Genomic DNA, 27,289 nt, shown 5'->3' with positions numbered 1-27,289 from the left:
TATGTGACAACCCTTTTCAAAAAAGGAGACTGGATAAGCTGTTAAGAGTCTATAAATACAGGATGAAGTTACGAAGCACTTGGAGAATCAGGAGCTGATTGGGGCGAGTCATCATTGATTGCTTGACCAACCTGATAGAATTCTTTGAAGCAATAACAGAGAAGATTGTCAAAGGAAATGCATTGAATGTAGTTTATATAGATTTTCAAAAAGCTTTTGATGGGGTAACACATGAGAGACTAATGGCAAAGATAATGGAAATAAGGGGAATGTGGTCACATGGTTAGCAAGGCAGTAAGCAAGCAGAAAGAAAAGGGTATGGATAAAAGGAAGTTGGACTGGAAAGATGTGGTGAGTTGTGTTCCACAGAATACACTTTTTTACCAAAAGCATAAATGATCTGAGCTTTGGAATTGAGGGAACAGTATCAAGTTCTGCTGATAACTTTTGGGGGAGGAGGAATGGAAAATTGTGACGAGGATTGTGAAAGACCCCAGGAGGACAATCGTAAGACGAGGAGGATGGCCAGATAAGCAGAAGATGCAATTTCGTGTAGAAAATGGGAAGTAAAACGTTTTGGAACCAAGAAGAGGACAAAGAAAGACACCTTAAATAGTAAGATTTTAAATAGAGTGGAGGAGCAGAGAGACCTTGGTGTGGAGTTGCACAGGTCATTCAAGGTAACAGCGCAAGTAGATAAGCCCATTAAAAGAAGCAAATGGAATCCTTGGTCTTGGATCTCGAAGTATAGAATACAAAAGCATGTACGTACAAGAATTTGTACAAGACCACAGTTATTTGCAGTCTGACTGCTGTGTGCAGTTTTAAGCATTTTTATTATAGGACCGATATAAAAGCAATGGAAAAGGTGCAGTGCAGATTCGCTAGCATGTTACCAGGGATGGAGAGATTTGAGAAGTTGGGCTTTTTTCATTAAAACTGAGAAGTTAAGGGACAACCTGATGGAGGTCTTCAAATTTACAAAAGGATAGAATGAAATAAAAAGTGGCATGTTTCCACTGGTTGATGAAATGAAGTGTTCAAGTTTAAGAAACATAGAAGCATAGAAAATAGGTGCAGGAGTAGGCCATTCGGCCCTTCGAGCCTGCACCACCATTCAATAAGATCATGGCTGATCATTCCCTCAGTACCCCTTTCCTGCTTTCTCTCCATACCCCTTTATCCCCTTAGCCATAAGGGCCATATCTAACTCCCTCTTGAATATATCCAATGAATATATAACCGATAAGTATAAAAAGTATTAAAGGGGGAATTATAAAAAAATATCTTTGCACAGAGGGGCTCGAGAAGCTGAATGTTTACTCGTGTTCCTAATGTACCAGTCAAGCAATAATCTGACAGTCATCATATCGGCTGTGGATAGCACTCTCACTTCTGAGAACATAAGAACATAAGAATTAGGAACAGGAGTAGGCCATCCAGCCCCTCGAGCCTGCTCCGCCATTCAACAAGATCATGGCTGATCTGGCCGTGGACTCAGCTCCACTTACCCGCCCGCTCCCCGTAACCCTTAATTCCCTTATTGGTTAAAAATCTATCTATCTGTGACTTGAATACATTCAATGAGCTAGCCTCAACTGCTTCCTTGGGCAGAGAATTCCACAGATTCACAACCTATGGGAGAAGAAATTCCTTCTCAACTCGGTTTTAAATTGGCTTCCCCGTATTTTGAGGCTGTGTCCCCTAGTTCTAGTCTCCCCGACCAGTGGAAACAACCTCTCTGCCTCTATCTTGTCTATCCCTTTCATTATTTTAAATGTTTCTATAAGATCACCCCTCATCCTTCTGAACTCCAACCAGTAAAGACCCAGTCTACTCAATCTATCATCATAAGGTAACCCCCTCATCTCTGGAATCAGCCTAGTGAATCGTCTCTGTACCCCCTCCAAAGCTAATATATCCTTCCTTAAGTAAGGTGACCAAAACTGCACGCAGTACTCCAGGTGCGGCCTCACCAATACAGAAGGTTGTGGGTTCAAATCCCACTCCAGGGACTTGAGTACATAAATCCAGGCTGCACTGTCAGAGGTGCCATCTTTTGGATGAGACGTTAAACTGAGGCCCCGTCTGCTCTCTCAGGTGGACGTAAAAGATCCTAATTTCGAAGAAGAGCAGGGAGTTATTCCCAGTGTCCTGGCCAATAGTTATCCCTCAATCAACGTAACAAAACAGGTTATCTGTTGCTGTTTGTGGGAGCTTGCTGTGCGCCAATTGGCTGCCACGTTTCCTCCATTACAACAGTGACTATGCTCCAAAAGTACTTCATTGGCTGTAAAGCACTTTGACATGTCTGGTGGTCGTGAAATGCGCTGTATAAATGCAAGTATTTTTTCCTTTACTCAGAATCGTACCTCTCGGCCAATGTCCCAGAATCCTCCATCACTATCCCTGGGCATGTCCTGTCCCACCGGGCAGACCGACACATCCAAGGTGGCAGAAGTGGGAAACAATCAGGAGGGAGTGGCCCTGAGAATACTCCAACATTGACTCTGCACCCCATGAAGTTTCATGACTTCAGGTCAGGCATGGACAAGGAAACCTCCTGCAGATTATCACCTACCGCCCTCCCTCAGCTGATGAATCAGTCCTCCTCCATGTTGAACACCACTTGGAAGTAGCACTGAGAGTAGCAAGGGCACAGAATGTACTCTGGGTGGGGGACCTCAATGTCCATCCCCAAGAGTGGCTTGGTAGCACCACTACTGACCAAGCTTGCCGAGTCCTGAAGGACATAGTTGCCAGACGGGGCCGGCAGCAGGTAGTGAGAGAACCAACATGAGGGAAAAACCTACTTGACCTCGTCCTCACCAATCTACCTGTCGCAGATGCATCTGTCTATGACAGCATTGGTAGCAGTGATCACTACACAATCATTTTGGAGACCAAGTCCCGGCTTCACACTGAAGGCAACCACCATCGTGTTGCATGGCACTACCACCGTGCTAAATGGTATAGATTCAGAACAGATTTGCCGCTCAAAACTGGGCATTCGTGAGGCGCTGTGAGCCATCAGCAGCAGCAGAATTGTATTCCACCACAATCTGTAACCTCATGGCCCGGCATATCCCTCACTCTTAACATTACCATCAGGCCATGGGACCAATCCTGGTTCAGTGAGGAGTGCACAAGAGCATGCCAGGAGCAGCACCAGGTGTACCTAAGAATGAGGTGCCAACCTGGGGAAGCTGCAGCACTATACTGCATGCATGCTAAGCAGCAGAAATAGAATGCTATAAACCCAGCAAAGTGATCCCACAGTCAACGGATCAGATCAAAGCTCTGCAGTCCTGTCACATCCAGTCGTGAATGGTGGTGGACCATTAAACAACTAACGGGAGGAGGCGGCTCCATGAATATCCCCATCCTCAATAATGGCGGAGCCCAGCACGCAAGTGCAAAAGACAAGGCTGAAGCGTTTGCAGCCATCTTCAGCCAGAACTGCCGAGTGTATGATCCATATTGGCCGCATCCTGAGGTCCCCATCATCATAGAATTCATTCTTCAGCCAAATCGATTCACTCCACATGATATCCAGAAGCAGCGGAATGCACTGGATGCAGCAAAGACTATGGGCCCCGACAACATCCTGGCTGTTGTGCTGAAGACTTGTGCTCCAGAACTAGCCGTGGCTCTAGCCAAGCTGTTCCAGTACAACTGCAACACTGGCATCTACCCGATAATGTGGAAAGCTGCCCAGGTATGTCCTGCCAACAAAAAGCAGGACAAATCCAATCCGGCCAATTACCGCCCCATCAGTCTACTTTCAAATATCAGCAAAGTAATGGAAGGTGTCATCAATAGTGCTATCAAGTGGCATGTACTCACCAATAACCTGCTCACTGAGGCTCAGTTTGGGTTCCCCCAGGACCACTGGGCTCCAGACCTCATTACAGCCTTGGTCCCAAAGAGCTGAATTCCAGAGGTGAGTGAAGAGTGACTGCCCTTGACATCAAGGCAGCATTTGGCCCAGTGCGGCACCAAGAAGCGTTAGTAAAACTGAAATCACTGGGAATTGGGGAAAGAAGTTGGGGATGTTTGCTGATGATTGCACAGTGTTCAGTTCCATTCGCAACTTCTCAGAAAATGGAGCAGTCCATGCCTGCATGCAGCAAGACCTGGACAACATTCAGGCACGGGCTGATAAGTGGCAAACAAGCAGCACACAAGTGCCAGGCAATGACCATCTCCAACAAGTGAGAGTGTAATCATCTCCCCTTGATATTCAATGGCATTACCATTGCAGAATCCCCCACCATCAACAATTGACCAAAAACTTAACCGGATCAGCCACAAAAATACTGTGGCAACAAGAACAGGTCAGAGGCTGGGTATTCTGCGGCGAGTGTCTCGCCACCTGATTCCCCGAAACCTGGATAAGTGCAGCTCCAACAACACTCAAGAATCTCGACACCAGCCAAGAGTAAGCCCGTTTGATTGGCACCCCATCCACCACCTTCACCATTCACCACCGGCACACTGTGGCTGCAGTGTGTACTGTCTGTAGGATGCACTGCAGCAACTCACCACGGTTTCTTCAGCAGCACCTCCCAAATCTACCTACCACCTAGAAGGACAAGGGCAGCAGGCCCAATGGGAGCACCACCACCTGCAAGATCCCCTCCAAGTTACACACCATCCTGACTTGGAATTATATCGCCGTTTCTTCATTATCGCTGGGTCAAAATCTTGCCACTCCCTCCCCAACAGCACTGTGGGAGCACCTTCACCACACGGGCTGCAGCGGTTCAAGGCAGCGGCTCACCACCACCTTCTCCAGGACAATTAAGGAATGGGCAATAAATGCTGGCCTTGTCAGCGACATCTACACCCCGGAACGAATAAAACGCAGACCTGTGCTCCCGTGGAGGAAAAAACTAGCGCAGACTTGATGTACTGTGACATTCTATCTATGATTCTGAGAGTTGGCGGTGAATGTATTGCAAAACAAGTTTGATTTTGGGACAGTTCCGAACCTCAGAGTTGCAATATAACCATGATCATTTTGACTGGATCTAATTGTGTTTTGAGATGGGCTGGGAAACAGTCTAAATGAGACTCGTACTGTGTATTGGTATTCGCATGATCTATGAATTATCATTTAATTTCTGTTATAATTGCACTGTCCAGCTCCTGGGAGTAGTTTGCTTTATCTGTGATTCTGATTTGAAGACATGAGGCACGGGTGCACAACACAGCTTTATTTAAAACATGAAAATAAACTGCAGGCATATTATTAAATTGTTTGAGAAACATTTTAGATGGAGAGCAACCAGAAATAATTTGAAGCTGTATTCTTCTGTCTTTGATCAGAGCTTATTTTTATTTAATGTATACAGCTTTGGTCACATGATGAGTAAGGAGAAGCGTGATTCCATCAGTAAGGAGGACTTGGCCAGAGCGACATTAGTCACCATCACAAACAACATTGGATCCATAACTCGAATGTGCGCACTGAATGAGGTGACCATTTGTTTTTAGAGACTTCTGTTGCTCGGTTACATTATTTGTGTCAATTGTAGTAAATGCAATCTCTCTCTGCTCAGCAGGCATTGATTAAAAGAAAATCTGAATGGCGGCAATCTAAAATACATCTCTTTGCAGTTCAGAGTAGTTTTGTTCAAATTGTCTGCTAATTCATTTTTTGTTGGCACTAAAATTCACAATTTGCTGTGTTACTTACATTGCTTAATTCAAATGAACGCCTATTTCAAATTATTTAATGCAATAAAGAAATGTCTTTGATCAGAAATAGACTAATATTACTTTTGGCATAGGGTTGACATTCGGAAACATAACTGACATTCACTTTTTGTTACTAGACGCAAGGGTTCTTGCATTTTATTATAGAGGTTCTCAACCGGTGAGGAAATCCGAGGGTTCCAGGGCAGTGCCTCCCGTTTGGGGCCAGGGAACCGGTTCTCCTGCTTGACCGCCTCACAAACCCCGTATCAGGTTTCATCTTCCAAGAAATGTCACATCAGGACCAACCCTGTAGTGAGTTGCGCTGTCTGCATGGGTGCTGACTGTTTGAGGGTAGCCAGGTTCGAGATGCAGGTCCAAAGCATCAATTCACTTCCGTTCACAGTGCAGGGTCTACCCAGTCGATTAATCCAAATGATGAGGGGTTCAGATGCCAGAGATAAATCAACTTGTTAGTTTTACCTGTACGTCTATTCATCGGTCTCTGCGAGAGACGAACCAACCCAGGCGTGATCTCAGCACCAAACGATTACTGAAAGTGAGCCTATTTATACACTTAGAGGGGCAATGTCTGATGACTTGCTTTAAACCGATCAATTCTGTCATGTGAACTTTGTGTCATATGCTACTACACCAGTAGGTGACAGTGTCGCACCACACCACATATACTTCATTCTCACTGGAGTACGTGCCACTTGTGGAGATGATACGACCGTATTGCATGGCTATAAACATCACACCTTTGCAAAATGATGACTGCTAAACCTAAACATGTTGACTCCAAACTAGCTATAATGTTTACACAAACCCTTTGATGCTTCTTAAATTGCAGTAACCGGACACCTCCTGCTTACTTGGCATTCCCCTGCGAAATCCAAATGACCTAATCCTAAGCCATGTGTCTGCCTCTATCCACGGAATACATTAATACGGAGATATTAATACGGACTTCTATTTTTTTAAACTATATTTATACACAATTCTACAACGTGTTGTTGCTTGCTGCTGTTGTCCTGTAGTGAGGAAAGCAAGAGGCAAATTATGTCTTGCCTGATGGGAAGTGTGGCAGATCCTGTGTCACATCAGCTGCTTGCTAATCCAAGAATACTGAACGATAAAGAAAAATATATGATTTGATAGCTGCCAGTGCCATTTCTACAGAGCCTACAAAGCATCTTGTGATGAGTTTTAAAGTATTTGTGACTTTTCTTTCTCTCTCACCCGTCCTGCCCGCCCACGCCAAATAAATAAATGTGGTTTTACACCAAAGATCCACTTGGAATCGCTGGATCTACGACACAGCCTGACCTTGGATTACTACTTTTTCCCATTCCCTCCATTCCTCTTGACGGGAACATAGGAACAGGAGTTTCAGCCCCTTGTGCGAGTTTAACCATTCAATTAGATCACAGCTGGTTTGTACGTCAGCTACATTTACCCATCTTTGTTCCAGAACTCCTGCTACCATTACTTAAAATATCTATCGGTTTCAGTCTGAAAATGTCAATTGTCCCAGCATCGACAGTGTTTTGGGGGGGGAGGAGAGAATTCCAGATTTTCACTACCCTTTGTGTGGAAAAAGTGCTTCCTGATTCCAGTCCTGAATAACCTAGCTCTAATTTTAAGATTATGGCCCCTTTTTCTGCATTTCCCCACCAAAGAAAATAATTTCTCTATCTACCCTATCGAATCTCTTTATCATTTTAAATACTTTGATTCAATCATCCGTCAACCTTCTAGAATCAAGGGAATGCAAACCAAGTTTATGGAAATTGCCCTCATAATTTAACCTCTTAAGGCCTGGTATCATTCTGGTGACCCTGTACTTCACCCCCTCCAAGGTCAGTATATATTTCCTGAGGTGTGATGCCCATGGGATCTGACCAAGGCTCTGTACAACTGAAGCATAATGTCCTCATTTTTGTATGCCAGCCCCCTTGAGATAAAGGCCAACATTCCATTAGTCTTTTTGATGACTTTTTGTAGATGTGAACTGGTGTTTGGTGATTTGTGTACACGGACACGCAGCAAATCCGTTGCCCCTCCACAACTCCTAGCCTCTCACCATTAAGAAAATATTCTGATTTGTCTTTCTTGGATCCAAACGCTCCCCTCGCATTGAACGGTTCCACACAAGAGACTAACGGCCCTGTGAAGCACCTTGGGAGCTTTTACTGTGTTAAAGCTGCTATATAAATGCAGGATGTTGTTGTTGGAACAACATCTGCCCAATCTGTCTCTGTCCCTTTATAACTAATCGTTCCTATCTACACAATTTACTGTGCCTCCTAACCTAATGTCATCTCCAAATTTGGATATACAACTCCCTATTCCTTCAAATGCATGGCAGATGAAGTATAATGTGGATAAATGTGAGGTTATCCACTTTGGTGGTAAAAACAGAGAGACAGACTATTATCTGAATGGTGACAGATTAGGAAAAGGGGAGGTGCAAAGAGACCTGGGTGTCATGGTACATCAGTCATTGAAGGTTGGCATGCAGGTGCAGCAGGCGGTTAAGAAAGCAAATGGCATGTTGGCCTTCATAGCAAGGGGATTTGAGTACAGGGGCAGGGAGGTGTTGCTACAGTTGTACAGGGCCTTGGTGAGGCCACACCTGGAGTATTGTGTACAGTTTTGGTCTCCTAACCTGAGGAAGGACATTCTTGCTATTGAGGGAGTGCAGCGAAGGTTCACCAGACTGATTCCCGGGATGGCGGGACTGACCTATCAAGAAAGACTGGATCAACTGGGCTTGTATTCACTGGAGTTCAGAAGAATGAGAGGGGACCTCATAGAAACATATAAAATTCTGACGGGGTTAGACAGGTTAGATGCAGGAAGAATGTTCCCAATGTTGGGGAAGTCCAGAACCAGGGGTCACAGTCTAAGGATAAGGGGTAAGCCATTTAGGACCGAGATGCGGAGGAACTTCTTCACCCAGAGAGTGGTGAACCTGTGGAATTCTCTACCACAGAAAGTTGTTGAGGCCAATTCACTAAATATATTCAAAAAGGAGTTAGATGAGGTCCTTACTGCTAGGGGGATCAAGGGGTATGGCGAGAAAGCAGGAATGGGGTACTGAAGTTGAATGTTCAGCCATGAACTCATTGAATGGCGGTGCAGGCTAGAAGGGCCGAATGGCCTACTCCTGCACCTATTTTCTATGTTTCTATGTTTCTATGTTTCATCCAATCAGTGATGTGTACAGTGAAAGGTTGAGCCCCCTGGACAAAGCCCTGGGGAGCGTCACTTGTCACATCCTGCCAATCAGCGTAAATCCATTTATCCCTTCTATTCTACATTTCCTGTCTCCCAACCAAGTATCATGCCACAAAGTTACCTCCAATTTAATACGCTTTCACTTTTGCTAATAGTTTCTTGTGCAGAACCTTATCAAGTGCTTTCTGGAAGTCTACATAGACAATATCCATAGATACTCCCCTATTCACCTTGCAGTGACCTCCTTAAATAATTCAACTAGCTGTGTTGGATATGATCTATCTTTTACAGATCCATTCTGACTCTCTCTCTCTCTCTCATCAACTCATATTTTTCCAAGCGCTCTGGAATTCTCTTCCAGAATTATTCACTTCGCTACCGCTTGACAACACTTGAGCAATGTATCAGTGCATCACACAGAGCAAAGCCTTTCCACTGGCTGACATAGCACCGTGGACTGTCTCGAGTATTCTGCATTCTACATCATTTCCATCATTTGTTGATTTACATGTTATTTTTTTAGCCAATACGCAATGCTTTCCACAGTGATTGCACTGTTGTCTCTCAGGTAGCTAAGATTGTGGCCTCGATTTTAACAACCGCAACCGGGCAGGGGAGATAGCTAAATTAAGGGCAGCGACTTGTCCACTGTGATCCCGCTGCCTTCTCGACTGGTCCAGATAGTAACCTGCTCTTTGGAGTAGGTGAGCAGGTTGCCCGCAGGAAGGAACATAAGAGCATAAGAAATAGGAGCAGGAGTAGGCCATGCGGCCCCTTGAGCCTGCTGCGCCATTTAATACGATCATGGCTGATCTGATCATGGACTCAAGTCCACTTCCCTGCCTGCTCTCCATAACCCCTTATTCCCTTATCGGTTAAGAAACTGTCTATTTCTGTCTTAAATTTATTCAATGTCCCAGCTTCCACAGCTCTCTGAGGCAGCGAACCTCACAGATCCACAACCCTCTGAGAGAAGAAATTCCTCCTCATCTCAGTTTTAAATGGGCGGCCCCTTATTCTAAGATTATGCCCTGTAGTTCTAATCTCCCCCATCAGTGGAAACATCCTCTCTGGATCCACCTTGTCAAGCCCCCTCACAATCTTATACGTTTTGATAAGATCACCTCTCGGAGTCCTTCTTTCAAATTTGTAGATTAGGTCCCGATCGCATGCAATTTAAGTTGGAGGCTTGAGTGGGGGCATAGCAACAGCTTCTCTGTCAGATTAAACCTTATTAGGAGAGAGATTGTGGGCCTGAAGAGACCCAGGGAGATGCTAAAATATTTACGCTTTGCTTTGGGCCCGGAGGAGCAGGAATGCCTTGGGGGTTTGACCCTCTCCCCGATTGCCCAAACACGAACCTGACTGCTAGGCACCGATCCCCGGCCACGACCACAGGCTGCCTAAATTCCGGCTCGCGAGGCCCGCCAGGTAATGGATCCTTCTGGGTCCAGCTTGGGAGTCCGATGCGATTGGTTGAAATGAGGCCCGGCCGCCCACTTATATCGTGCACCATTCCTGAGCCATCCCCCATTAAAACCGGGCCTGTTTTTCTGAGGTTTTGGACAGGGGATTCGTGGGAGTGCATCAGTGTTTGCATTGGTTCCTCGCACCAAGAATTTTGAAAACGTTTGAGATAAGAACTCAGCGGAGAAGTGTTGCTTGACACCACAAGGCGCGATCTTCTGGAATATAATCAGTGATCGGTGTTTGCATGGTTTGTCTTTTTAAAACAAAATGACGACCCCGAGTAGAAGGTCCTTTGAAACTTGAACAGATCAGTCTTCACATGTTCTCTGTGCTTTGAGCTTCTTTACAGTGTTGCCTTGTAGCATGGAGATCAAGCAGCATTGTACAGGGCTATCAAAGTGCAGCGACGAGCATCTTGGACTCAATGCTGCAAGTTTTCGGTCTGTTTGTGTTGCAGAAACCGTTGCTTTATGTGAGTAAACATGATATGTACTTTCATAATATAACTTGTGGTTCATAGTTTTAATTAAAGGCCTCTATAAATTTAAAGGAATTAAACAGATATATTTAGAATACAATGACTTCTATTGAACAATACACTTGTAGGAAATATTGTGCCCATTGGAAAATATATGTCGTAGGAAACAATCTTTAGGACATGAAAGGTGCTATATAAATCCAAGTTTGTTCTTTGCAAAGCTTCTGGGATTCTGTCTTGTCTGTGCTCACATTGTGGTTAGCATGATTCCAATTCAAAACATTGGCCTCAAAATGTGTGAAGCTACTTTCCAAAGGTTTTAGTGTTCGTATTAAATTCCTTAGCCTGATATTTTAATGGAGGTGTCAAAACATTTTAAAACAAGCGGTTTAACACCTGTAGTAAAATAGCTGGCTAAGAAATTTAACTCCAATGCATTAATTGATCCTATAGCAATCTCTGCATAGTGTATATTCCACAGGGGATCATGGAAATGTTCGGGGAGTACACTCTCTCCCAAGTAGTTCAGTGAAATATTAGGTGAACCAGGACATCGTAGATCATATTTTTGTGGGGGTGAGCAGTAGGAGAAAATGTGGAACAGATAAGGAGGTAATCGCCTCTCACTTAAAACTTCCTAAAACACCTTAAACTTAATTCAACAAAAATGTTTACAACCTTTTGAAAGCAGAAGATTCGAGAAACTGGGGATTGGTACTCTTTTTGTCCTCTCCTAAGGATAGGGACTCCGGATGAGCTGTTCCACGGATAGGAGACTGGGCTGGGAGGGGTGACCATTCTAGTTGTGAGCCTAGACAAAGTTTCAGTAAGCTGTTGGACTGATCTGTGCTCTCCCAACATTCAGAGCGGTGGAGAAACCCTTGCTGATTTCCGTCCCCCCCCCTCTCCTGGTGATACTCAGGTCAGTTGTTGTGTCTAACCGATTCCCCGGCTGAGAGCTAACTCAGTATAGATCAGAGATAAGTAAAGCATCTTCCTGGTCTGATTAGGTCACTACCATGCAATGCATTTACCCAGTGCAGGTTTCCTCAAGTTGATCAGAGTGATATAAATATATATATTTTTTAAATCCTGATCTTCTGAATCTTGGCCTTGTTACAGAATATCGACAGGGTGGTGTTTGTTGGAAACTTCCTGAGAATCAATATGGTCTCCATGAAGTTACTAGCCTATGCCATGGATTATTGGTCTAATGGGCAACTGAAAGCCTTGTTCTTGGAACATGAGGTGGGTATCAGCAGTGCTATATTGCAGCATTAGTTGAGTTGATGTTTAGCTGAATTAATTGAAACCAGCACAAGATTTAAATGTACGCAATTTCTATTTCACCATGTGATTTAATTCAAGTGAGCCAACTTACACTGACCATGGAAACCTCATGCCAAGGAAGACACCTGGTGCAAATCTATATGGTTAGGATCGGGCTACTCGATTAGACTGGAATTTCATTTAGCAAATACATTAATGAACTGGGGGAATCTTCAATCCAAGTATTATCGTTGTACAAGGACGGATGCAACAGGATCATTGTTGTTACGTCATTGTACCTGATCCTAAGGTAGCTGGCAAGATCTCTCGGTTTGAGTGGTATCAAGATGCCAACGGTGTTGCACCAGTAAATGGCGCCATAAACATAATGTTACGTACAGATTGAAAACTGTGGAGCCACATAAAATGATGAGACAGCCTCTATCTTGACTCGCAACAATAAACCAGACCACGTCGCAAGATAAGTGACACTTTGCCACCTCCGGAAAACCGGCAAACAGTGCGTTGAAACAATTTGTGAGGCCCAAACTATAGCGCTCACTATAGGCAATTCACCATTTGGGAGAGCGAGAATCCTCGGGGCCTACCCCTATTTAAAGGTCGCTGGCAGCTCTTAAAGGGGGGCGGGGGGGGGGGCGCACTGTTCAAAGGTGATCAATGAGGCAGCTGTATCGTCAGAACATAAACAAATGCACAAAAGCAAAGGCCAATCTATTAAGCAACTCTGAATCTTGTGAAAATGGTGACTTGCAAGATAAAAAGAAATGTTGCAAACTCAGAAAAAGCATAAACAAAAAAAGCTAATGGTTGTTGTCCAAAAATATGGACTGAAGCACTGCTGTTTGGGCAAAGTACAAGGTGCTGCAAACACAGTCAAATAAATCACCACAACCCACCCCACCCCATCCACTGAGCACATCTATTGGCAATCAACCACAAGCCAGGAAATGGACAAATATCTTGACCACCTCCACCCCTACAATGGAAAAGGAACCAATTCCACTCTAACCCACTTGATAAAAAAGCCCAATTAAAAAACACAAACATACACTTAGCCCCCAACTCCTCCCCCCCCCCCCGCCCAGTCTATGACCATCGGGCAGTAATTCTGGCAAAGGGGATCCCCTTCACAAATCAAAAATTACAGGAGTGAACCTTAACCTCTTCCACCTGCCAATCAGACGAATCCCCCCTCCCCCCCCCCCCCCGGTTGGACGACAGTCTTCTCTCCCAGCTCTCCATTTTCCTCCCTCCATCCCTTATCCCACTACCTCCCTCTTTTTCCCCCCCTCCATCTCTCTCTCTTTCCCCCGCCTCCCACATACAAGTAAAGCCGAGGGTGCACCCACTAGCCAAGATCCTATAAGTAGGGGAGAGTTAATAAAGGTATGTGTTGGGAGTCCCTAGGGTAGATTTTGGTGTAGAGCGCAGATTGGGCAGGTAGTAGACCCGGTGTCTGCCCGATGACATCGGCGGGAGGTCCAATCAATCTTCACGTTGGGGACTCATTTAATCAAGTGAGCTGCTAATGCTAATTGTGCTCGCTATAGGCAGTGCGCCATTTGGGAGGGTGGGAACCCTAGGGCCTGCCACTATTTAAAGGCTGCCTTCAGCTCTTAAAGGGGAGGCGCACTTTTCAGAGGTGATCAGTGAGGCAGCGTGGCATCAGCCAGAGCACCCCGATTCTCCAGTGCTTCCATGGAGGTCCTTGTGGAGAAAAAGAGGAACAGGAAGGAGGTTCTCCTTCTTTCAGATGGGTGCCTGGAAAATTAGGCAACAGCGGTGGAGGGAGGTGGCTGGGCGGGCCAATGGTAGCGCTGTCCCTAGGACCTGACTGCTGTGCAGAAAGAAATGTAATAGCCTTACTAGGATTACCAAGGCAAGACTCCTCTTTCTATCGCTCTTGCTCTCTACACAGCCCTGCAACACTAGACTTTAGCCCCAGCACCAGCAATCCTTCGCTCTCCCATTTCAGAGGAAGGACACACAGCATTGGAGATGGTTGGAGGCCACGCATAGCTGGGTAGTTGGCAGCATGCCTTCCTTTTCTCTTCCGACTGAAGTGTTTTCGTCGTAGTGTCCTGTTATGGGGGCAGTAACATGACACATCAGTCCCATTAAGTTGCTATATTTGATCTGTGTATGTACCATAGATCTTTAAATATGTACGCCGATCCTGTTATGTGGATGTTGACTAGGAATCTAATATTGCAGAAATTAAGACCCTGACTTAATCTAAATAAACCCTGCTGAAGTACAAATCGCACCATTGGACCTCACGGGCTTGTTGGCATTCTTGTTGCCCAGCAGTTAAGCGATTGTAAGGACTTACCAATCCGTACGGCGCTTTGCACAGCTGAACAGAGGCATAAGTGCTACGGGGTTACTGTTCCACTTCTCTGATGGGAAGGGACCAAAATCACTTGCAAATAAGAGTGGAGAAAGCGGGAAAAAAAGATAAATAAATCACAAGAAAAAAAAAATGACTTCAAGCACTTGGCTTTTAAACTCACTGGCACAGACATGGCTCAGATATTTTATGTTGCTATTTCTATGGCATCTGGAATTACGCTGCCATAATTTGCGGTGTGCTGTCAAATAATTGTGTGCTAAAACTTACCATTCTTGGGAAAAGCCACACTTGACCCAGTCACATCTGTTCCTTCTTCGTCCTATAGGGTTATTTTGGAGCAGTTGGGGCATTGCTGGAATTACTGAAGATGACAGATGCCTACTGAGGTGCGGAGTAGGCCACAACTAGCGACAAAGATCGTTTGTATTTTAAAAGCTACTGTTCAGAAATTAGTGCCGGAAAGGAACTTGTCTAACTAAACGGTTAACTATTCTTAATTTTCACATTAGGTTAAGAATAAATCTTGTACTTTACAGCAGCTACTGTTGTGCTGCACTGAGACTTGTTTCTAAGGAAAATTAAATAACCTGTTGTATATACTGTATATATTTTAAACAATGTGCAAGATAGCCAAAACCCACTGGTTTCATGTATTGATATTTGAAAATAATAATTTCTGTACAAAAGTCGACCAATCTGAATTGTTTTTTGTCTTCTGGGACATACTGGCTTGTGAATGATCAAACTGTAATGATTTAAGTATTATTTATAAACCACCTGGAAGATTTGTAATTTAATTTCATGTAATTTCAAGAACTGTCCTTAGTTTCAAATGAAGCTACAAAGCTGAAAATGAACCTGTTAATCGTGTAGCTCATTGACTTTGCTGCCTTTGTGAAACTGTCCTACGTAAGTATTTATAAAGGATGACCTTTCTTTGAACACGCACAAGTAGTGACCATGGGCACTGGCAAACGTGCCCATCTAAAGACCAGTTTGAAAGCCTATCCTTTCTTGATGTGCCGACTTTATGGTTGAAAGTACTTGTCTGGTCACAACAAAGCTTCTTTGTGTAAACACTATTTTTGGTCACATAAGTGAAGGTACATTTCCGCAAATGTGAAGCTGCTTGGGTAATATTTGTTCTCTTATTTTTAAGGAAAGCCACTTCATAAAAACTACTGTATGATTCAAACATCACCAAACTGCATAACATTGTACTGTGACAGCTCATTATCTGATATTTCAAAACTCTTATTTAAAAAAAAAAAATAATAATTCCCATCATTGTACTGTGCATTTTGAGGCAGGTACCTTTAGTAATTACTGCACAATACCTAGGGTATACCTGATCATTGAACTTAATCATGCAAATAGGAAAACTGGATGTACATAAGGGTTAAAATCAGCTTCTTGTTGGAATATATTCCATATTCCATTGATATCATGTTTCTAACATTGACTTCAGTTTTATTGGGGACTTTAAAGAAAATCATTAACACATATGAAGGGCCCTTTTTTTCTGGGTTTGGTTTCCATGATGGCAGGAGATGCATGGCTTTGGCTGTGTAATGTTGCACTGGGTTTTCGTTGCAATGCTCTACCCCTTCTGGTGCGTAAACAGATTTTATCCAAACTCTTCATTTCTCTGCTTGTATACATTGATCCGTTTGATTTAAATTCATTGTAACTAGTCATACTATCTATATTTCTATCCTGTTTTACGTGTATTTGTGTTTTTAAAAAAAAGACAGGGTTATGGACTAAGATTAGTATGTCCTTTGCCATTTATGGAAACTGGTCTCGTGTTCAATGGATTAATTAAGTACACCACCAGCATTAATCCTGTTGAATTCAAAAGAGTGAGGACCCTGAAGAGCTGGAATGTAAGGCTAGTTGCTGACTTACCTGAGAATGTAACACTAATTGAAATGGTTTAACAGTGTACATTACTGGTTCTTAGTCTGTTTTGTGTTGTTCTTGGAAGTCCATTTTGTGTATAAAAATGGAACTGTACGATGTCTGTTCTAACCCAACTGGGAAAGTCGACAACATTTACATTTTAAAATAAAGACTCAAAATATGTCTGATTTCAAATTTTGTAATGGTGGTATTTTTATTTTACTGAGAAATTCAGCTTCATTGTAGACTTCCAAATTATTCAGGCATTGTGCAATAGATTTTAGAAATTCCAGATTCAATAAAGACTTGGAAAGCTCTGCAGGCAGCTTATAGCAGTCCAGTAATGTTGAAATACACCGACAAATAAAGGGTCACTCTGAAACGGTACAATGAAGAGTGTCAGATATCCTAGCACCTTACAGGAAAAGGATTTACTGCAGGAAATATCCTGAGCATTCATGAAGCAGCCCTCCACAGCTGACTACTTCAACAGGAAGTGACATCGCCAAACTTTCGCAGATCGATCAACAATTCCTAGAACTTTATAGGGACATGGGAACAGGAGTTAGGCCATTTATCCCCTCGAGCCTGTTCCGCCATTCAATTAGATCATGGCTGATCTGTGACCTAACTCCATATACCCTAACACTTCCATTTAATATCTTGAAAACTTTGATTAAATCATCCTTTAATCTTCTAAATTCCAAGGAATACAACCCTATTTGCGTGATCCCTCCTCGTAATTTAACCCTCGAAGTCCAGGTATCATTCTAGTAAATCTACACTACACTCCCTTCAGAGCCAATATATTCTTCCTAAGGTGTGGAACCCAGAACTGAACCCAGTACTCCAGGTGTGGTCTTACCAGGGCTTTGTACAGCTGCAGCATAACTTCTGCCCCACTGTATTCTAGTCCTCCAGATATAAAAGCTAGCATTCCATTAGCCTATTTGATTATTATGTACCTGTACATATTTTAATGATCTATGCACATGGACCCTTAAAGCTCTTTGGACCTCCACTGTTTTTAGTTTTTCACCATTTAGAAAGTACACTGATCTGTCCTTTTTATGAACATAGGGTTAAAATGGCTGTAGCTTCTGCAGGAGGTTGCAGAGAATGCATGGATGAAGTCAAATGGGGATTCGAAGATGGGGATGTTAAATGTAATGCATTGGGGTACAAGGAGCCAATATAGGTTAGCGAGGAGGAAAGTGATGGGCAATTGAGATTTGGTGCAGGACAGGATATGGGCAGGTGAGTTTTGAACAAGTTGGAGTTTATGGATGGCGGAGGACAGGAAGCAGGACATTGGAAACATTTGATTCTAGAAGGACAAGAGTGTGAATGAGGGTTTCAGTGACAGTGGGGAGTGAGATAGGGGATGAAGGCAAGCGATAGAAGAGCTGAAAGCAAGTGGCACTAGTCATGGATAGGATGTGGGATTTGAAACTCTGTCAGGAAGCCAAGGTTTCACATGGTCTGGTTCAGCCTGAGTAAGTGACTGGGGATGGGATTGGTGGGAAGGGGAGAGAAGGCGGCAAAAATGATGCTTCATTCTTAGAAACATAGAAAATAGGAGCAGTAGTGGGCCATTCGGCCCTTTGAGCCTGCACCACCATTCAATATGATCATGGCTGATCCTCTATCTCAACACCATATTCCCGCTTTTTCCCCATAACCCTTGGTGCCTTTTGTTTCTAGAAATCTATCTATCTCCCGCTTAAATATTTTCAATGACTTGGCCTCCACAGCCTTCTGTGATAGAAAATTCCACAGGTTCACCACCCTCTGAGTGAAAAAATTTCTCCTCATCTCAGTCCTAAATTTCCTATCCCGTATCCTGAGACTGTGACCCCCTTGTTCTCGACTTCCCAGCCAGGGGAAACATCCTCCCCGCATCCAGTCTATCCAACCCAGTCAGAATTTTTATATGTTTCAATGAGATCCCCTCTCAATATTCTAAACTCTAGTGAATACAGGCCTAGTCGACCCAATCTCTCCTCATATGACAGTCCTGCCATCCCAGGAATCAGTCTGGTGAACCTTCGCTGCACTCCCTCTATGGCAAGTATATCCTTTCTTAGGTAAGGAGACCAAAACTGCGCACAATACTCCAGGTGCGGTCTCACCAAGGCCCTGTATAACTGTATTAAGACATCCTTGCTCCTGTACGCAAATTCTTTTGCAATGAAGGCCAACATACCATTTCCCTTCCTAACTGCTGCATGTTTGCTTTCAATGACTGGTGTACAAGGACACCCAGGTCCCTCTGTACATCGACATTTCCCAAGCCATCACCATTTAAATAATACTTTGTCCTTATGTTTTTCCTACCAAAGTGGTTTTTCCTATGTTCAGTGGGGCATGGACTTTGATTCATCCATGATTTGATGTCCGAGATGGAGTCTTGACAGCACAGAGTGGCCTTGGGGTGAAGGAAAATGATGACTTCGTATAAAGCTCTGGTTAGACTGCAACTGGAGTACTGCATTCATTTCTGGGCATCACACCTCATGAAGGATATTAGCCTTGGACTGGGTGCAGTTCAGATTCACTAGAACAATTCTGGGGCTGAAAGGGTTACATTCTGAGGATAGGTTGCACAGAACAGATTTATATTCTCTTGAATATAGAAGATTAAGGGGTGAGCTAATTGAGCTGTTTACGACGATTAAAGTATTTGATAAGATAGATAGAGAGAAATTATTTCCTCTGATGGGTGAGTCCAGAACAAGGGCATAACCTTAAAATGAGAGATGGGCCATTCAGATGTGATGACAGGAAGCACTTCTTCACACAAAAGGCAGTGGAAATCTGGTACTCTCCCAAAAAGCTATTGATGCTAGGTCAATTGAGAATTTCAAAACTACAATTGCTAGATTTTTGTTCGATATTAAGGGTTATGGAACCCAAGCAGGTAGATGGAGTTAAGATGCAGATGAGCCATAATCTAATTGAATGGCAGAAGAGGTTTAGGGGATGAATGGTCTACTCCTGTTCTTCTGACGTCGTGGAGCTGGGTGTCGTCTATGTACATGTAGAAGCTGGTGTCCCCTTCCCCTGCCTGAAAATGCTGTCACTGAGCGGCAGCATGTGGATGTAGATAGCACACTGCGATATGTGTGTGCACTAGGTCCGTGCAGCAGAGCAGGTCTCCAGTCGTCCTGGTTAACCCTTGCCACTGGATAAAGGCCATATGGTGGCTGATATGCAACGGTCACCACACGTTTAAAAAAAATCCACGCACAGGCATCTTCCACCCCCTCAATTGGGGTTCAGGACTGGAATATGAAACATCCGTGAACTCGTCCCTTTTGGTGTGGAAGCAAGTCATCCTCGTTCGAGGGACCACCTATGATGATGATGTAGATGAGGAAGAGGAAGATAGATCGTTGGGGGGGGGGGGGACTCCAGCGATGACCATACTAGGGCAACGGCAGGAAGAGTGAACCATTGCTGGAAATACATTGTTCAGACAGGTATAGGGGTGGAACTATGTGAGGGCAGCCCTATGGAAGAGAGCTGATGGATTGGTCAACAGAATTAAACACTGAAGGCAAAGAGATATAACACACTACCGTCAGCCACAGAGAATGTCATTTCTGCCTTTGGCCAATGTAGCGCACATTCAATTGTTTTGCTCATTAAGAAAATGTGTCCCTACACCTTTAAGCAAAATTAGCAAAACTGCAAAAATAAAAATTGGGAAGATGTAGAACCTCACATTTTAGAAACTTCAAGAAAGGAGAAAGAGACGTTTGGGGTACAGAAAGTTTTTGTAATGGCGATCAGGGTGTCACTGTTGTTCCTAAGTTGGTCTGTGGAAAGAGATTTTCTTTCTGCGTGCAAGGTTATAATAAGAGCTTAGTTGGAGCATTGTTTTTTGTAGAATGAAGATTGGTGCAGTAAGATAAAGATTGGCAGAGACAGTCATGGGTGGAGAGAATTGAGTAAGAAAGGAAACAGAAAACCTATTTTCTTAATGGATGGAATAAGATGTATTTACAGGTGCGGAATGTTCCCAATTCCAGACCGATCGGTGGCAGGGTCATCCGGAATCCGTAAAATGTTCCTGAATCCGGACCGGCCGACCTCGGGGGCCCCGCCACTGCCCGACCTCTGGTCACGCCTCGCCACCGCTGGCCTTACCTTGGAGCCTCCTTGGTGGGGCCTGCCCGAACACCTCGGCGGGGCCGGCCCTGCCAAACACCTTGACATGGCAGGATCGACCGATAACCTGCTTGACAGTGCCATGTCCGGCAACATCCTCGGCGGGGGCCAGCCCGACGACAACCTGCTTGGCGGAGCCCGCCCTAAGACATCTTCCTTGGTGTGACTGGACAGCCTGACGGTAACCTCCTTGGCGGGGCTGGACAGCCAGAACAGCTCTTCGGCGGGAATCCGAAAATACCCGAACCTGGGCTCTGGTGTTTCCGGATTCGTGACATTTGAAAACAAATCGAAAGCCCGGAATCCGGAACGGCCTCAGTTCCAAGGGTTCTGGATTTTTGGACGCTGCACCTGTACTTTTTTTAAAAAGAAACACTTTCATTTATATAGCACTTTTCATATCATCAAGAAGTCCCAAAGCACTTCATAAGCAATGAAGTTCTTTTCAAGTATAGTCATTATTTTGATGTAGGAAACGCAGCTGCCGATCTAGAGTCAGTCATTATGGCACAGAAGGAGGCCATTCAGCCCATTGAGTCCATGCCGGCTCTCTGTAGAGCAATCCATCAGTCCCATTCGCCACTCTATCCCTGGGATAGTTTATTTCCCTCAAGTGCCTATCCAATTTCTTTTTGAAATCATTGATTGATCATCTCTGCTTCCATCACTCTCATTGGCAGCGAGTTCCAAGTCATTACCACTCATTGCGTAAAAACGTTCTTCCTCACAAACCCCCCCTGTATCTCTTGCCATAACCTTAAATCCACGAATCCTTGTACCATCAGCTAATGGGAATAACCTTTCTCTGTCTACCTTATCCAAACCCATCATAATCTTGTACACCTCTATCAGATCTCCCCTCAACCTCCTTTGCTCCAAAGAGAACAACCCCAGTTTCTCCAACCTAACCTCATAGCTAAAATCCCTCATCCCTGGAACCATTCTGGTAAATCTGCATCCTCTGAAGGACCTTCACATCCTTCCTAAAGTGCGGTAACCAGAACTGGACGCAATACTCCAGTTGTGGCCTAACCAGAGATTTTCTGCTTTTGTTCTCAATACCTCGATTTAAAAAGCCCAAGGTGCCATATGCTTTGCTAACTACTCTCATTATGTCCTGCCACCTTCAAAGATCTATGCACATGAACCCTCAGGTCCCTCTATCCCTGCACACTCTTTAGAACTGTGCCATTAAATCTATATTGTCTCTCCCTATCCCTTCTGTCAAAATGCATCACCTCACATTTCTCTGTATTAAATTCCATCTGCCACTTGTCTGCCCATTCTGCCAGCCTATCTATGTCCTGTTGTCGTCGATTGGTATCATCAGCCCTGTTTGCCACACCTCCAAGTTTGGTATCATCAGCAAACTTTAAAATTTTACCCATTATTCCAATATCCAAGTCATTTATATATATCAAAAAAAGCAGTGGTTCTCCTACTGACCCGTGGGGAACACCATTGTCCACCATTCTCCAGTCCGAAAAACAACCATTCACCATGACTCGCTGATTTCTGTTCCTAAACCAATTTCTTATCCAAGCTGACACTGACCCTCCTATTCCATGAGCCTCAATTTTGCTAACCAGCCTTTTATATGGTATTTTGTCAAATGCTTTCTTAAAATCCATACGGACAATATCAACTACATTTCCTTAACCTCTTACTTCATCAAAAAAATTCAATTAGATTAGTCAAACAGGATCTGCCTTTTACCAATCCGTTCAGGCTCTCCTGAACTTAAACCTCTCCAAATGCTTGTTAATTTTTTTCCCTGATTATTGTTTCTAAAACCTTGCCCACCACTGATGGTTATACTGACTGGCCTGTAGTTACTAGTATTGTCAGCAACTTAGAGAAGGATCAGCTGGGATAGTGGATGCATTGGTTGTAATTTACCAAAATTTCCTGGATTCTGGGGAGGTCCCAGCAGATTGTAAAACTGCAAATGTAATGCCCCTATTTGAAAAAGGAGGCAGAAAAAACCAGGAAACTATAGACTAGTTAGCCTAACATCTGTGGTTGGGAAAATGTTGGAGTCCATTATTAAAGAAACAGTAGCAGGACATTTGGAAAAGCAAAATTCGGTCAGGCATTCAGGTTCATTCTTTGGTTGGCAACCAGTAACTAGTGGGGTGCCACAGGGATCAGTGCTTGGACCCCAACTATTTACAATCTATATTAACGACTTGGAAGAAGGGACTGAGTGTAACGTAGCCAAGTTTGCTGATGATACAAAGATGGGAGGAAATGCAATGTGTGAAGAGGACACAAAAATTCTACAAAAGGACATAGACAGGCTAAGTGAGTGGGTAAAAATTTGGCAGATGGAGTATAATGTTGGAAAGTGTGAGGTCATGCACTTTGGCAGAAAAAAATCAAAGAGCAAGTTATTATTTAAATGGAGAAAGATTGCAAAGTGCTGCAGTACAGCGGGACCTGGGGGTACTTGTGCATGAAACACAAAAGGATAGTATACTGGTACAGCAAGTGATCAGGAAGGCCAATGGAATCTTGGCCTTTATTGCAAAGTGGATGGAGTATAAAAGCAGTGAAGTCCTGCTACAGCTATACAGGGTATTGGTGAGGCCACACCTGGAATACTGCATGCAGTTTTGGTTTCCATATTTACGAAAGGATATACTTGCTTTGGAGACAGATCAGAGAAGGTTCACTAGGTTGATGAGGGGGTTAATATATGAGGAAAGGTTGAGTAGGTTGGGCCTCTACTCATTGAGATTCAGAAGAATGTGAGGTGATCTTATTGAAACGTATAAGATTATGAGGTGGCTTGACAAGGTGGATGCAGAGAGGATATTTCCACTAATGAGGGAGACTAGAAGTAGAGGGCATGATCTTAGAATAAGGGCCGCCCATTTAAAATTGAGATGAGGAGAAATTTCTTCTCAGAGGGTTGTAAATCTGTGGAATTTATTGCTTTCGAGAGCTGTGGAAGCTGGGGCATTGAATAAATTTAAGACAGAAATAGTTTCTTAATAAGAGGATAAGGGGTTATGGAGAGCAGGCGGGGAAGTGGAGCTGAGTCCATGATCAGATCAGCAATGATCGTCTTAAATGGTGGAGTAGGCTCGAGGGGCCGTATGGCCTACTCCTGTTCCTATTTCTTATGTTATCCAGATTACCAGTTTTTGGGGATGTTGGTTGAGAGATAAATGTTGGCCAGGACACTGGGCGAACTCTCTTGCCATGAGCTCTTTTACATCCACCCAAGAGGGCAGGTGGGATTTCGGTTTATCGTCTCTTTCAAAAGACGACACCATTGATAATGTAGCACTCGGTACTGAACTGAAATGTCAGCCGAAATCTTGTGTTCAAGTCTCTGGAGTGAGGCTTGACCTCGCAACCTTCTGACCTGGAGGCGAGTGTGCTACCACTGAGAAGTCTAACGGGTAGTCTAAAGACTAATTTATTACAAATCGTCTAAAATTGTGACTATAGAATTGAAACAACACAGGCATTTTAAAGATATTTTTGCATGCTTTTTATTTTTCTCATCCTTAAAAGTATATCTTAATATCCATGCTTTTCAACCTCTGAGATAAAAACATACTGCAGTTAGTCCTGTCTTTAGTGTGCTGTGTAATTTGAAGAATGGTTACCCTATTGTGTATTTTACTGCCTTGGAGATAAGGTCGCGGTATTATAAAAACGCTCACCTTGTAAAAGTCAAATGCTTTCAGTTGTTAAGTCTCTTAATTTTCAATGAGATGCGAACTCGGGTGATAGTTTAACATAACTTTATTCTGGCAGCTGCAACAAATTGCTGGCTTTATGCCAGGTCCTTTATCCTTCTGAAACACATGGCAAGAAATGACTGTACTTATCCCCGGCTCGTCCCCTTTGACCTTATTGGCTCAATTGATATGTTGTTAACCCCTAATTGGCTCCCTGGCCAAAGTCCTGAAATATCAAGCATGAGTTATAGCTCAATGCAATGTGCTGGTTCTCATGTAGGCAGGGGTCTGTGTTTTCTCAACTTTGCAGTCTGTTTGAATTCTCTATCAATCCCCCCCTTTGATTCTTTCACAAACTGAATCATAAAACATCAAGTATCACTGGCTAAACATTCTACAAAATAATTTCATACATGTTAATAGAGTTTCGTTCTAAAATTTGTTGATGTGTTTCGCCACATGTCCGGACTAATAGCTTCCACACAAATTTACACCAACCCGAATTCCATTGTGGCCACAATGGAAGTCTGGTTTTAGTAGATTAATTAACCTTATTCCAATTTAATCCATATCAATATCTTAATTCAACCAGTAAACAACCTTCCCTTAAGCATAACAGACCCCTGTGCCACGTACAGACGGTCTGCTGGGACCTGCAAGGTGTCTCACCTGCGGGACAGCAGCTACAGCTGCCTGGTTGCAACAACATTTAATCAACATAAACAAACAATATAAAAGTAAAATAATTACAACAAATAGAATTAAACCTTCCACCAATGAAGTTCCTATTGAACCTAGCCATTCAGTGGCTCCGCTCCACAAAGTGAATGATGGGGGTTGCTTAAGTTTTTCTACCTCCTTTTGGATATGCTCCGCTAAGTGGGTAATTTCTTCGGAGCTCTCTGGGATATATGTGCAACACTCAGTTCCGAGTAGGGTGCAAGTACCTCCCTTTTCAGCCAGGATGTAATCAAGGGCCAGTCTATTCTGTAGGGCTACTGTGCGGATTGCTACCATTTCTGCATTGATTTTAACTAGGGCCTCTGAGGTATCATTGGCTATCCGTTCCACAACGGATGCCATGGTAATGGATTCCATTACCAGTTTGGCGGTCCCATACCCGGGGATCAGAATGGCAAAGAACCTCTCTGTTGCTGTGATAGCTCTCTTAGGATGGTGTAGATGTTCCGACAGTGACTTTATATGATACATATAAGGCACAATATAGGCTAAATAGCAGGATCTCATCCAATTCTGGGGCAGCCAAGGGTAGGCCTTGTGGCCACACACCCAATAGGTGCCATTATAGGCAATGAATGTTAGCTCTTTCTTTGTCAGCAACACTCTGGGGCCTGTCCAGGCTTTTCCATCTGTTTTATTCAGGATCCCCGTTACTTTAAGAACTCCCACATCGGCCCAGTTTGGACGGTTCCGTGGCTTGATTATATTATAATTCCGGGAGCAGTTACTATACCCCATATTTTGGCCTCCTTTGCTGTTCTAATCAGACAGACCGATTCCCCCGGTCTTCCTACCCCCGTTGTATTAGTGATAACAAAAAATGGGGGCCGTTTGGAATTATTGTAGCATGGTTGGTACCTCCCTTCAAAGGTAGTCAGATTGTAACCTGCTGACTTCCATTTACGTGCCCAGTTTTCCATACCCTGAAACGCATTGCCTGTTTTGTTTTGATTAATTATCCACTCAGCCATTTCCGAGATATTCAAGGGAACTGGCCTCAAGGGAATCCCTCCCTTTGAGTGAATAGGAATATGAGCACACACCCAACAACTGGAAATGTTACCTTGTTTGGCATAAATGTATGACACATATATAAAAAGTATTTACATTTAATTCCCTGGGTCCTCTACTATTTCCCTTTGGTGCAGAGGGTCGGCTAGTAAGAAGTAGGCCTATGCCTAGAATACCTACAATCAGTAATACAGTAAATTTATACATTTTCGCAAAAAGTAATTGTCCTTATTAGATTTCAGCTTCAGTTACGGGTGCTCGTTTAACGTGTGAGGCGTGGATCCAGGCTTTCTTTCCTTGAACTTTAACAGCTGCCTGGGTGGTCAATAACATTTGGTAAGGTCCCTCCCACTTGGCACCCAAAGGTTCTTTATGCAACTTTTTCACATACACCCAGACTCCCGGGATGACGTCGTGTCCTCCTCCGGGTGGATTACCCCAAGCTGCCGATACCTGTCAGGAAACAGAACTAATAGCATTGGTTAGGTTCTGACAGTATGATAACAAAGTGTTACTCATTAAGTGAACATCAACTTTCCGTAAATCAAAAGTTCCTGGCAGTGACATGGGTCTTCCTGTTATAATTTCAAATGGGCTTAGACCTGTAGTTCTGTTCGGGGTTGCCCTAATACTACATAGCACTATTGGTAGTGCCTGGGGCCATGGTGTTCCTTCTTGGTGATATTTGGCACACCGTTGTTTCAGAGTTCGATTCATTTGCTCTACTTGTCCTGATGATTGTGGATGACAAGAACAGTGTAAATCCCACGTACTGTTCAGTAACCTACAGACTTCTTGGCAGACAGCACCTGTGAAGTGTGTTCCCTGATCTGAGTCATGCTACTCGGTACTCCCCATCGGAGAATGTAATCCTTACACAAGACCTTTGCAGTGTAATTGGCTGTGGCTCTTTTAGTTGGGACAGCTTCTACCCATCTAGAGAATCTGTCGACCATGACAAGAATGTTAGTGTATCCTTGGCATGGAGGGAGAGAGCTATAATCAACCTGCAGATGCTGGAATGGTCCGACAGGGGCAGGGGGCCTCAGTTGGGGCATTACCGTGATGGGTCCAGAATTATTTTTCTGGCAGACCACACAACGGTCTGCTACCAGCTGGGCATGTTTTTTAAATCCCCGACCCCACCAACTTTTCTGGAACCATGCCATCATCTGTTGTGAGGCCAAGTGTCTCCACGAGTGGATCTGTTGGGCTAAAAATGGCATAAGCGCT

General features: G+C 43.8%; 1 protein-coding gene across 1 annotated transcript in view; it reads left to right on the top strand.

The window, feature by feature from the left end:
• The window catches only part of LOC139259616 (pantothenate kinase 1-like), a 106,408-nt gene extending 89,806 nt beyond the window's left edge, over positions 1-16,602 (top strand). Inside the window, exons 5-7 of the mRNA XM_070875101.1 lie at positions 5,358-5,481; positions 12,014-12,139; positions 14,860-16,602. Of these exons, the coding sequence (XP_070731202.1) occupies positions 5,358-5,481; positions 12,014-12,139; positions 14,860-14,919 (310 nt within the window). The 3' untranslated portion in view covers positions 14,920-16,602. The remainder of the gene's footprint in view (positions 1-5,357; positions 5,482-12,013; positions 12,140-14,859) is intronic.
• Positions 16,603-27,289: the final 10,687 nt, after the last annotated feature.

This window comes from Pristiophorus japonicus, chromosome 3 (genome assembly GCF_044704955.1).
Source record: "Pristiophorus japonicus isolate sPriJap1 chromosome 3, sPriJap1.hap1, whole genome shotgun sequence".
NCBI lineage: Eukaryota > Metazoa > Chordata > Chondrichthyes > Pristiophoridae > Pristiophorus > Pristiophorus japonicus.
Note: the sequence above shows the minus strand (reverse complement) of the source record. Positions and strands in the feature narration are given on the sequence as shown.